This window comes from Pinus tabuliformis, chromosome 4_2 (assembly GCF_031772625.1).
Source record: "Pinus tabuliformis cultivar Carrire ecotype Pingquan chromosome 4_2, CPIR1, whole genome shotgun sequence".
NCBI lineage: Eukaryota > Viridiplantae > Streptophyta > Pinopsida > Pinales > Pinaceae > Pinus > Pinus tabuliformis.
Genome location: NC_142304.1, coordinates 176562446 through 176575668, shown reverse-complemented (window position 1 = coordinate 176575668; position 13223 = coordinate 176562446). Strand labels below are relative to the sequence as shown.

The following is a 13223-nucleotide window of genomic DNA, read 5'->3' as shown; positions in this document are numbered from 1 at the left end:
TAGTTTTGAGTAATTTCTGACCTTCCGTGCATGCTGGTTGAGTTCTACCAAAGTGTTGAGGTCAAAACACCCCATATGAATGCAGGGTTTGAACCTTCCAGCAACCTTCATTCGTGATCCACTTAGCTGTCAACCACCCAAATCCATATGAAAGTTCAGTACATGCTATCTATCCACATAAAAAGAGAAACATAAAATACAATGCAACACCCCAACATGCATAATTGCAAGGTATCAGAGCCTCAAGTGACAGTTACATTCAAAATGGTTGCCAAAGTTAGTTCTTAGAAAAACATATCAATTGCAATAGGTAGTTGTAATTCCTGATATGCTATGTGAATGTGCAATTAAAGGTTGCAAATGAACAGAAATGACATTCAAAATGGTTGCCAAAGCTAGTTCTTAGAAAAACATATCAATCGCAATAGAAAGTTGTAATTCATGATATGCTATGTGAATGTGCAATTAAAGGTTGCAAATAAACAGAAATGACACAAAGAAAAATCATGCACTGTTAGCTTGGGAACTCTTCCTTGTTTAGAATTCTTCTTTAGTTTCTAAATGGTTCTTCAATGCATGTGAAATCATTTTACATTTTCCTAATCTACAGCAATTCTTCCATTGTAACATTCAAAAGTTCAAACATTTGATGTGCATATGATCTAATGCAGGACTGAATTCTGTAAGGCCCAATTACTAACTCATAACCAGCAATTACCACATACATAATAAAGCATAGCATGGAATATAAGAATTATGAAAAGGGATACACATCAAAACTATCAATAAAATCAAGGTCACCAATCTCAATGTCTTCACATTGAAAGTTCCATGTCAATCTAGTACTCAACATCTCAATCTTATCACTTACAGGGCAGCGAAGATTGATTGAAACAGATTCTGCTACCACTTTTAAATCACTATCACTATCATCTGAATCCTCTTGAGATGCACCACCCCCAATGCAACGCTTAACACGAGCAAGGGCTTCTTCAAATAGTTCTCCTTCTGACTGATTTGTCACCAAACTCAGCACCTGCAATAATTTTAAGCTTATAAACTTATGGAGATATATTATTAGCAAACTCAAGAGTCTGATAAAATCAGCAACATAATCTCCATTTCCCTGGCACACCTAAATTTCTTAAAGAGGTCACTTATAACCTGCTGTGATAAGCAATTGATGTTTAAGAGTTTTAAATTTACATTTTCATATAAAAAGAATGTAGGTCACCCAATGGCATCCCTACCAGTGTACAGAAGCACATGGCTTTCCTATGTATACAATTTTGTATAAAAGAGGAAGTCTGACATGAAATATTTCTTCAATACCAAATATGATACAAAACATTCCTGTAATTTTTAAACTTAATAGGTATCTGCTGGAATTAGGAAAGACATAAAGGAAAACTAAACACATACATATGGTTCTACAATAACCGGAAGTTAATCCGAAAGACACAGCCCAGAATTTATGTTACATGATACTTTCCCTCTCCCTCCTGGATATGGTTGGATATGTACCTGATCATGCTCCTTCTCGGATACATCTTGCATCCATATTGGATAATGATACAGCATTAATATCAAGGAGAAATGTCTGGGATCCATTCTTGATATCTGAAATAGATTCCCGAATCCCATGTTCTATCCCATTCTCCCACCCACCCCCTCCAAAAGAAATAAAAAGAAACACTGAAACATTAGATAAATTAACGTCCACAGCAATTTCAACAACTAGAAAAATGAAGTTGTTATTGCTCTGTGCCATACAACAACCCATCATCTAAAGGACCTACTCTGCAAGAAACTTTATCAAATAGCTTCATGTTTGAAGAAATATATCAAACTGTTTTGGGGTCCCTGTTGCCCAGAAACCATTCAATGTGGGAATAGGAAGATATTAGGAGGCTCTATTGTTTATTCATTTGACCATAGTTTCCAAGTCATTTTATAGCTTCACAAAAATTTATGTTCAATGACACATAAAACAGCATAAAGGCTTAAACTACAAAATTGAATTTCGTAGGTTATGTTACAAGTATGATTATTTTAGGTCTTGATAAATAACTCTGGTTCCCCATTGAATCTGATCAAATGTTTTTCCTTAAGAGAATGCATTTTATGTTCCATGTCAAACCAGGAGGTAACTCTTCAAAACAATTCATGATATTCATTCAGGTTGGTCTTTATTATATACATGAGGGAGAGACTGTTCATTTCATCTCCCTGTGACTCTTCATATTTTCTATTATTTATTTACATCAATTACAGTGGTTCACCCAATCCTGATGATTAAGTGTCAACATTCCCCCCCTTAATCTGAAGGGATGTTGATGAGTCCAAGCATCGTTCTGAATCTTTAAAGCTCTTCTCTTCCAAGCACTTTGGTGAAGATGCCTACAATTTGCTCATTAGTGGAACAATGGCGGAGATGGATTGTTTTGGCCTCAACATGATGTCGAATCAGATGATATTTAGTATTGATGTGCTTCATTCGATCATGGAACTTGGCCAACTTTATTGCCGAGGTATTGTCAATCATGAGTGGAGTTGATTGTACTTGTTTTACCTGCAAATCTTCAAGAATTTTCCTGAGCCACACAATTTCTTTTGTTGCCTCAGCTGCTACCACATATTCTGCCTCTGTTGTGAAATTTGTTGGAACTGATTGTTTGCGTGATCTCCAGAAGACAGCTCCTGATCCAAGACTCATACCATAACCTAAAGTAGATACCCCAGTTTCTTTGTCTCCATCGAAGTCTAAATCAGAGTATCCAATCAAGCTGAAGTCACCCACCTGTGTATACTTGATTCCAAAGTCTTGAGTTCCATTCAAGTACTTTAAAACTCTTTTTGCAGCAAACCAATGTCCCTCACAAGGCTTTTGCATAAACTTGGAGAGGATTCCAACAACAAACGAAATGTCTAGTCTGGTAGTAGTTAGGTAGTTGAGACTTCCTACAAGCTGTCTATACTTTATTGCATCCTCAAATTCTTTTCCTTCAATGGATGTGAGCTTTAAGTTTTGTTCCATTGGAATAGTCACAGGATTGCATTCTGTCATGCCAAACCTGTTCAACAGATCTCCAATGTACTTCTTTTGAGAAAGGAATATGGATTTCAGATGTTGAGTTACTTCAATACCAAGATACTAGTGAACATAGCCCAAATCAGTCATTTCAAAACCTTTCCTCAATTCCTTCTTTATGGATGCAATGTAGCTCTCATTGTTCCCTGTCATCAAAAGATCATTTACATATACAGCAAGATATACAATTGTTTTGCCAACTTTCTTGACAAACAAAGTTGCATCATCAAGATCATAATGTTTGAAATTGAGTTTCACAAGATTCTCAGTTAGTTTTTCATACCAGGCTCACGGTGCTTGTTTGAGGCCATACAAGGATTTCACAAGTTTTCATACTTTATGTTCATGTCCTTTCACAGCAAATCCTTCAGGCTGGGACATAAAAACATTCTCTTTTAGATCTCCATTCAAAAAAGCAATTTTTACATCCATTTGATGGACTTTCCAACCATTCTGAGTTGCTAGAGCAAAGAGTGTCCGGATGGTAGCCCATTTCGCTATGGGGGCAAAAGTGTCCTCATAATCGACTCCTTCCTTTTGTGCAAAACCTTTTGCCACAAGCCTGGCTTTATGCTTATCAGGTGAGCCATCAGCTTTATATTTGTTCTTGTAGATACACTTGCAACCAATTGGTTTGGCTCCTAATGGAGGATCAACCAGCTTCCAAGTGCCATTCTTTATCAAGGCATCATACTCCTTTTGCATCGCTTCTTTCCATTCATCATGAGAAGCAACTTCTTTGAAGGAAGTTGGTTCAAAATCTATAGACAAATTCAATTCACAACCATAAAAAACATCCATGTCAACAGGTGAATCAAAGTCATCTACATCACCTCCATTTTGCCGGTTTGAATTTCTAGTCCCTGTCTTTCCAACCTCATCAGGATGAACACTTTCAAGTGTCTTTGTCAGCCACTTTGGGGGACCTTTCTCAGATGGTCTAGGCTGCTCCGTTGATTGAGTTGGGATTGAATCAATATTGAGTCTCCCAATTCTATCAATCACATCACTTAAAGTATCATCCGTTGTTGGAGTTTCATGCGGGGGTGAGAGTGCTTCAGAATAAGATTCCACAGGTTGATCTAGTATAGGAATCCCCCCTTCAAGATGTGGAATCTAATTATCAAATTCTTGAAATGATTTTGCATTTGCGAATCTATCCAAGCGATCAAGTTGCCGATCAACAACATTGTCAGTTTTGGATGATTCAAGAAAGATTACATCTCTAGATACAACAAACTTTTTATTGACTTCATCATAGAGACGGTATGCTTTGGAGGTGTTTGAATACCCGAGGAAGATACACTTACGACTTCTTGCACTAAGTTTGTTTTTGTGTACTTTTGGTATCAAGGCATAACAGGTGGAACCAAAGACCCTGAGATGCTTTACCGAAAGAATGTGCCCATACCATAGTTCATAGGGAGTCTTGTTTCTGATAGCATTAGATGGACATCTATTCTTTATATATACAGCACATAGAACTGCATCAACCCAAAACATCAATTTTACATTTTTGAAAAACATCATGGAGCACACCATATTTAAGATTGTCCTATTCATTCTTTCAGCTACACCGTTCTGTTGGGGATTATAAGGCACAGTTGTTTGATGTTTGATCCCATGTTGGCGAATATAGTTTTCAAATTCATTTGAAGTGTATTCTTTTCCATTATCAGTGCGAATAGAACCAATATGAGATTGTGCATCATTTTCAATCCATGTATGAAAGTTCTTGAATGTTTGAAAAGCATCAAATTTGTTCTTCAATAAACAAACCCAACACATTCTGGTGTAGTCATCAATAAATGTCATCATACATTTATTTCCATTTGCAGAAGGAACAGGCATTGGACCACATAAATCTGAATGAATGAGTTCGAGTTTTCTATGTGCTCTTGAATGTGAATCATGAAAACATTGTTTGCTATGCTTTCCTAGAATGCAAGCATCACATTGCTTAAGTTTCCTAGGAATTGTAAGCAAACCAATAACACCATTTTTTTTCAACAAGCAGAGGCTATCATAGTTCAAATGTCCAAATCTAGCATGCCATAATAAACTTGATGGAAGTGTACATTCTTCATAATGAGAATTGTATTGGAAATGTTGTGCACGAGTAGAGGTACCCTACAGAGTGAGAAGCCTTTCTTCTTCTATCCCCTCATGACAAGTGAGTGGTCAAATGCTTTTCTCACCTCAAGCTTGCCATCAAACATATGAATGGAGTGACCTTGCTGGTGGATGTGGACCAAGGACAACAAGTTTCTCTTCAGCTGTGGGAGATATAGAACATGATGCAGAAGGAACTTTGAAAGACCAGGCAATTTAAGCCGGATTGTGCCAAGCCCTGATGGCTTGAATTTTGATAGGTCTGCAAAATATATTGCTCCATCAACATTGCTAGTAAATTCTTCAAAAAAATATTTTCTACGAGTCATGTGGCAAGTTGCTCCTGAATCAAGCAACCAATCATTTTTCCAAGAAGCAAGTGAAGCATTAAATAAGTCTTCATTTACTCCAATATTACATTGTGCCACAACATAATGAGCAAATTTAGGTGCTTTACCTTTGTTTGTGTCATTAGTTTTACCTTTGGGTTGGTTTCTTTGTTGCTCAATTTTGTCCCAAGGTAACTTGCATGTGGAGGCATCATGTGATCCTTTTCTTTTGCAGCGTATGCAGTGCAAATCTGACTTTTCTCCTTGAGAGTGTCTGCCCCCATGCCTCTGAAATATCTTCCTCTTCCTTTTCGACCACCTCTTCCTCTGGAAGAATCTTGGGCAAGATTTTTTTCTTTATGAGCAAGGCACACAACCTCTTCAGAAGATTCAGGGGCTGTCTTTTTTCCAAAAGCTTTCTCTCTTTCAGCAAATTTTTTTACAAGAGAGTCAAAGGTAATATCTTTGAGATTTCCATTTGCTTGCAATGAGTCAAGATAATTGGAGTAAGTAGGGTAAAGTGCCTTGAGAAAAGCGATCAGAGGAATATATAATTCAACCTTAGTGGCTTTGATATCATGCATTATAGATTTTACTTTGGATACAAGAGCAAGAGGATCATTATTTTGTAATTCAAGAGTAAAGAGTTTAATCATGAGTTGAACAACTTCAAGTGCAGAGTGTGAGTCATAGAGTTCCTTCAGTTTTTGTAAGGCTTCGAAAGCATTTGAAAAAGGCAAAATATGGAGATTCACCTCTTCACTTACTGATGCTGAAATCAATGCATAGGCCTTGCTGTTCTTATTTTCCCAAATGGCGAACTCCTTGTTTGAGGTAGGCTGTTCTAGCTCTTTGTCTCTGTCTCCAACACAAACCCCTTTCCACAACTCATTGAAAATGAGGGTGTGTTTTATCTTCCGGGACCACTCAAGATAGTTCTCCTTGCCAGTGAGAACTACTCCCACAATAGATATGATTGAATGCATTGTAAAATCTGTGTGCTGTAAAAATACTTCTGCTGGCAAAAAAAATGCGTTTTTGATGTAAAAAAATTGCACTGTAGTAGCAATATTCTGAATTCTTATGAAAACCAAGAAACAAGTTGCACAGATCGGGGTTTCTAAGGCTTCTTTTGGAAAATAACAAGATCGAATAATATTGGATTTCACAATGAATAATATCAGACAACCAAGTTCCAATCCATTTGGAGCACAACCAACATTTAGGCAGACCAACACTGCAACAAATACTAATCCATTTATCCTGAGGCCTTTTGGGAACACGACATGGATCACAACCTTTAAAACATTCACACCATATATCAAAATGTAGTCAACACATATCTGCCTTTTCAACCATGGGTAGCGCACATAATTCAATACGACACTTCATATAATTCAAGATCAAAGATAGGAGAATGCACTATAAAAAATATACGACCCTTCACACTATCAACACTTCTCAGATGTCAAGAACTTCCAGACATTGTTGATTACCCTCTACCATCAAGTCAATTCCATTTGGTGCGCAGATTAGCAGTTCATTGTTTGGCGCCACTAGCTTCTTTCATTCCAACAAAAGGCACCTTTAATTGTTACACACAGGATGCGGTAACACAGTGCGGAGTGGCTGCGAATGGGAGCGGTAACGTTTTTGGTTCTTTTACCGCATATGGGAGTGAGGACTCCACGCTCACCGCATCTCCACCAGACTGCGTACGGGAACGAGGTTAAGGGGAGAGGCTGAGGGGCCGAGGTCGATACCACTACACCAGATGTGATACCACTACGTTTCCAACGATTCCAGCGATACCACCGAGCATATTGTAATATGCTTCAATGCGATACCACCGAGCATGATTCAATGAGATACCACGGAGCGAGCCGACTGTTCAGAGGGAATATAAAACGCATATGACAATGTATGGAAGGTGGGTTCAAGCCTCAAGAGCATGGCAGAGGTGTGAGTTCTGCAAAATAGACAGAACATAGGCAGGAAACTGACACCAAGACTTACACAAAAGCTAATTTTGGGAGCTGGCTCTGATACCATGTCAGACTAGGAGGTAACTCCTCAAAACAATTCATGATATTCATTTAGGTTGGTCTTTATTATATACATGAGGGAGAGACTGTTCATTTCATCTCCTGGTGACTCTTCATATTTTCTATTATTTATTTACATCAATTACAGTGGTTCACCCAATCCTGATGATTAGGTGTCAACATTCCATTAGTGCACACCAATAGCTACATTATACAGCTTTCCATAATTGGGTCATAGCAGATGCATGTGAGCTTATCCTACCAACATAAGCAAGAAAAATCAAACTGTCTACTTTAGCACCTATTGTCAGAGAGTAACACTTTCCTAATATCAATCATATAATGATGCTAAATGGCCAAATCTGAACTGTAAGCCATCAATTCCCCCAGGTGAAGCATCATGGAATCTTCATCAGACGTTGTCTACCATTGCTTTTTACAAAAGGAGGAGATGCTTGATAACTAATGGGTGTCTGTAATATGCCTAATATAAATAGAACTTAAATAAGTATATCTATCTATTATTAAATTAAAACCTTGTGAAGGGTTGCATCCTTTCCCTCTAGTTGGATAAAGATAGAAAGTATCTTGTGTTTCCTGATGCCTATCATAGCACGATGCTAAATGGCCAAAACAAAACTATAAGGCAATGATCTCCCATGGTGAAGCATTGTGGATCTTCATTAAAGGTTGTCCATCATTGCCTTTTCCACAAGAAGGAGATGCCTGATAATTGGAAGGTATCTGTAATGTTACCCATCAACATACATGGGTAACCCTGGGATATAAGAAAATTTCCTATGATGCAGCGTGCCAGCCAATAGCCCTAGTATGATCCACAGATAGCCAGCCTCAAATGCTTCACACCAATTCTCCAGTCAATGTACTCATTGATATAGCCTACTCATCCAACAAAGATGGGTCATCTATTGTGAAGTTCATTAACCATTTTTGCATTCTAGTGGTTTTATTTAATATTTAAGGCATTCTAGCAATGTTCCACCAAGGCATGGGTGCGGCGAGACGCATAGGGGGGATGTGTGGGAGTACCATCAAAATTTTAAGGAAATTTTGGGGGTGAGCGGGGGAAGACGAGGTATAGAATTTTTAATATATATATATATATATATATATATGATTCAACTTCATATTCAATAATGAAAGCATAAATAGACTAATAGTAATACATTGAAATTTGATCCACACATAAAATTTAAATTCATAATTGAATTAAATAATGGCATACATTAATCCATCCGCATCATTCATAGGACATCCTCATCATTCATCCATACCATGAGATTCAATAATAAATTCAATAATGAAATATTCAAATACATTGATCCATACCATTCATCATTCTACAATCTACATTGATTTAACAATTAAATTCATCATTCATCATTCTAGAATCTAAATTGAAAGCAAAACAAACTAGTATATTAGTATTACTATATAATATATACTAGATACTAAAGTTTGAACAGTAAAATAGTAAATTACTAAATTCAAAATTTGTATAACTCAAAGTCTCAAACACAAAAATAGTTAAAAGTGAGGAGTCGAGAATTAGTATGTGGTCATCAATATCTAGTGTCACAACTCAAAAGTTAAAACTGAAAAGTAAAAATGGATAATGAACACTGAAAATAAAATCAACATCAAGGACTCAATCTCAATGATTGGTCCTCTACATCCATTTGCTACATGAAGTCATCAAGACCATCAATGGGAATGTCACTATCTGATTAGAGTGACTCTCTTGAGTAACCATCGAAACTCCAGCCAAACCATGTTGCAGTTCATTTGGTCCATCCTCATCATTTATCTGTGCACTATCCTCGGGATCCAAATCCCATCATTTGGTTTAGTTTTATCTATGCAATATCTGTTCAGTTTAGTTTAGTTTTTATTTTTTTATGTCTTTTAATATATGAATTTTCAATTTTTTTTATTTGTTGACACCTAATCTTTGGGATTAGGAAAACCGATGTAAATATTGTAAATAGCGAAATAAAAGAAGTCGGAAGACAAAGAGACATTGGGAGATGAAACCCAATAGTCTCCCTCTCCTTGTATATATCCAAGCTTTCTCTTAATGCAAAATAGCAGTTATTGAGTTACTCATGGCCTGACATGATATCAGAGCACTAGTCCCTTTTTTAAGCATATTTTCTGCTATGTAACTCCTATTCCCTGCCATACTTTGTCCCTTTGATCATTTCATTAATTATCCTCTGTCTATGGGTCGTATGTGATGGAGGGAGCAACAACCTGTACGTGTATTGCTCATCTGCGTCAAGCATTGAAGAGGCATTGATTTTGGTTGTAACTCTTGGAATCAGAGCAAACCATGACCTTGGCCGACATATATTGAAGACCGTGAGGTGAACCTGACATGAATCTGATACCCAAGCATTGGTATAGTGGTGTTGTGGTTTGGAGAGACCAGACAACGTTCGACTATGTAAAATTCTAGGTAGCACGTTGAATGCATTGAATTTTCTAAGGAATGAATGTTGCAATTGAGTTGGACGCTAGTGAACACCTGTCGAAACTCCAAATATTCCTAGCAACCGGGTTGTGGTATGCTATTTGTTTGATATTTGTTCCCTGTTGCGTCCTTAAAAAAAAAATTGAATATTGTGTGTTAAGTTCTTGCATATATATATATATATATATATATATGGGGTCGTATGAAGACCAAGGAATTAGACCAAGGCCAACAAAAATAATTGTGTATGCTTCCTTTTTTTCAACCATGTGTGATGTTTGTGCTTAGTTCGAAGGTATGAATTTTTAATGGGACCGTATATGCATGGTATTGTTTGAAGCATGGAATATTAAATACCTTACGGTGAATGGTGAATGGTCGTAGGTGAAATGTAATGTTGTGTTGAACCTTATTTTTGTTTGGTTATTATATATATATGGCTTCACATATTATATCGGGCCGTTGAAGCATGGTGTATGAAGGTATGTTGAAATTTGAAGACAAAGCCAATCATTTTTATTACAAAGACATCAATCTTTTGTTGCAAGTATTAAATTTATTTTGAGACCAAATTAGATTTTATGATGCATTTCCTTATCTCCATAGTGGGAGTAGTTCTCATTGGCAAATAGAACTATCATGAGTGGTCCCAAACGATAAAACACGCCTTAATTTTCAATGAGTTGTTGAAAGGATTTTGAGGAGGAAGCAATGTACCTGAAAATCCTACTTCAGATAAAGAGATTGCCATCTAGGAAAACAAGAACAAAAAGGCTTATGCCTGGATTGCAGCATCAGTAAATGAAGAGGTGAGTCATCATATTTCGCCATTTTCAAATGCCTTTGAAGCCTTAAAAAATAAGGAATTTGCTAAGATATGGTATGTTCTATGCTTATAACAGTTTACTTCTTTTTCTAATTATATTCCACAGATTAGAAATCACATGTTCATAAAGTAAAGTGCAGATAGAACATTAAACGATCGACAGAAAACAAGCCAAGACAAGAGACATAAGATGTGGCGGCTAGCCAAGGACAAACCCCACAATGTGTGGGGAAACCCTTTGATCAAATCTTCTTTTATCTTCAATAATTCAGCAAAGAGAAATAGTACAATAAATCTGATTTATATCAACAGTAGCAATTCCTAGATCAGCAGCATCAGCATTAGCGGCTTCATCATCAAACTAGGGCAGACGATATCTCACAAACCGACCGTCGGATCAGCTTGATTCCACCACCAAAAGTTGCGGCTTCCAGAGGAGGTTCAGATGAACCCACAACACAGATCAGATGAGGAGATCTTCTAGTCCAGCAGGTCAAACTTTACTTCTGCAGTTGCAGCTTCAGTTTCAACAGCTTCCTTCAAATTAGGGCAGTCGATATCTTGCAAACCGTCTGTCGGATTGACTTGATTCCACCACCAAAAGTTGCGGTTTTCAGATGAGGTACAGATGAACCTACAGCAGAGTTCAGATGAGAAGATCTTCTAGTCCATGTAGGTCAAACTTTACTTCTCCAGTTGCAGCTTCAGTTTCAGCAGCTTCCGGCTTCACATGTGTGAGGGAGAGACCCTTTTCTGCGCAGTAGAGAAGAGACTCTTTTCTACGTAGTAGAGAGAGAGAGATGTGATTAGTTGAGTGAGTGCAAATGAGGAAAAGTCCTCTTGTATTTATACACAACTGATGATGTTTGAATAGATGCGACTGTTGGGCTTCTGAGCCTACATGAGTTGTAGGTCGACTTGATAATAATTCCATAATCAAAATAAATTCATATCTCCATAAATACTTATCGGAATTGGATGATCTTTATATCAATCCTACACCTCTCGACGAGGGGAATCTAATAAAAATATTACTAGCCATGAATAAGATGACCGACATGAAGTTTTGTCTTAGTTGCAAATTTTAACACTCCCTCTCAACTAGGGAGAACTTCATCTACAATCTATCTATCAATCATTACTATTCATCCATCAAATGCACTGCCCTGTACAACCTGACCCTCGCCCTGCTTTGCTCTATTCTCCCTGTTCTGCTTTGTCTTGTTCTGCCGTGTACTGATCTATACAGCTCTGCTCTGTTATCCGCTGCTCTGCTTTGTTCTGTTCTGCTTTGCTTTTGTCTGAATTATGAAGAAGAAGAAATGATCGAGGATGTACCATACTGACTCAAAGTCAGTCTCAGAGTATGTACCACTAGTTGCAGACCAGTCTTAACCAACCTGAAGTCAACGTCATAGTGAGTACAACTCCACTGGTCCCAGACCAGTATCATCCTCCACTGACTCAAAGTCAGTCTCAGAGTGCGTACCACTAGTCCCAGACCAGTCTCAACCGACCCGAAGTCAACTTCATTGTAAGTACCACTCCTACCATTAGTCCCAAACCAGTATCGCAGTCTCAGAGAGTGTACCACTAGTCCCAAACCAGTCTCAACCGACCCGAAGTCAGCGTCATAATATGTACCACTCTCACTGGTCCCAGACCAATACTACACTGACACGAAGTCAGTCTCAGAGTATGTACCACTGGTCCCAGACCAGTCTCAACCAACCCGAAGTCAGTGTCATAGTATGGTACAACTCCTACCACTGGTCCCAGACCAGTATCATTGATCCCAGATCAATGGAGGTCATCCTAGCGTAGGGAGTACGGTAGATACAACGATGCGTCCATCGGTACTACTATGGTCCCTAACTTCATTTCCCTGCTCATTGATTAGATGAGAGGTACTTCCCATGAGTCCCAGACTGCATGGGTAGGATGCCTCGACACGAGAACTAATCAATCCTGTCCTCACAGGAAACACATCAATCCTACTACAATCGCCATGGAAAACACATCAATCCAGGCCACCATGGAGAACACATCAATCCAGGCCTCACAGGAGAACACATCAATCCTGCTACAATCGCCATGGAGAACACATCAATCTAGGCCTCACAGGAGAACACATCAATCTTGCTACACACGAGAGCAAATCATCCTATTCCACAAGAGAGTGAATCATCTTGTCCCACAAGAGAGCGAATCATCTTGTTCCAGTGCGCACCACCAAGGGAGGGTGAGTCACCCTGTGGTCGTATGTTGCTCCAGTAAGAACTGCAAGCCCTCAGAGCTCCCAGAGCTCAATGTATGCAACATGCAG

At 38.1% G+C, this 13223-nt stretch overlaps 1 protein-coding gene across 4 annotated transcripts in view; it reads right to left on the bottom strand.

Annotated features, from left to right (window-relative positions):
* LOC149168737 (E3 SUMO-protein ligase SIZ1-like) overlaps positions 1–13223 on the bottom strand; it is a 415166-nt gene that overhangs the window by 15222 nt on the left and 386721 nt on the right. For all 4 annotated transcript variants that reach the window (XM_089428401.1, XM_089428402.1, XM_089428403.1 and 1 more), the window contains exons 12-13: positions 872–1036; positions 22–126 (exon numbers count right to left, since the gene is read on the bottom strand). In XM_089428401.1, coding sequence (XP_089284527.1) covers positions 22–126; positions 872–1036 — 270 coding nt within the window. The remainder of the gene's footprint in view (positions 1–21; positions 127–871; positions 1037–13223) is intronic.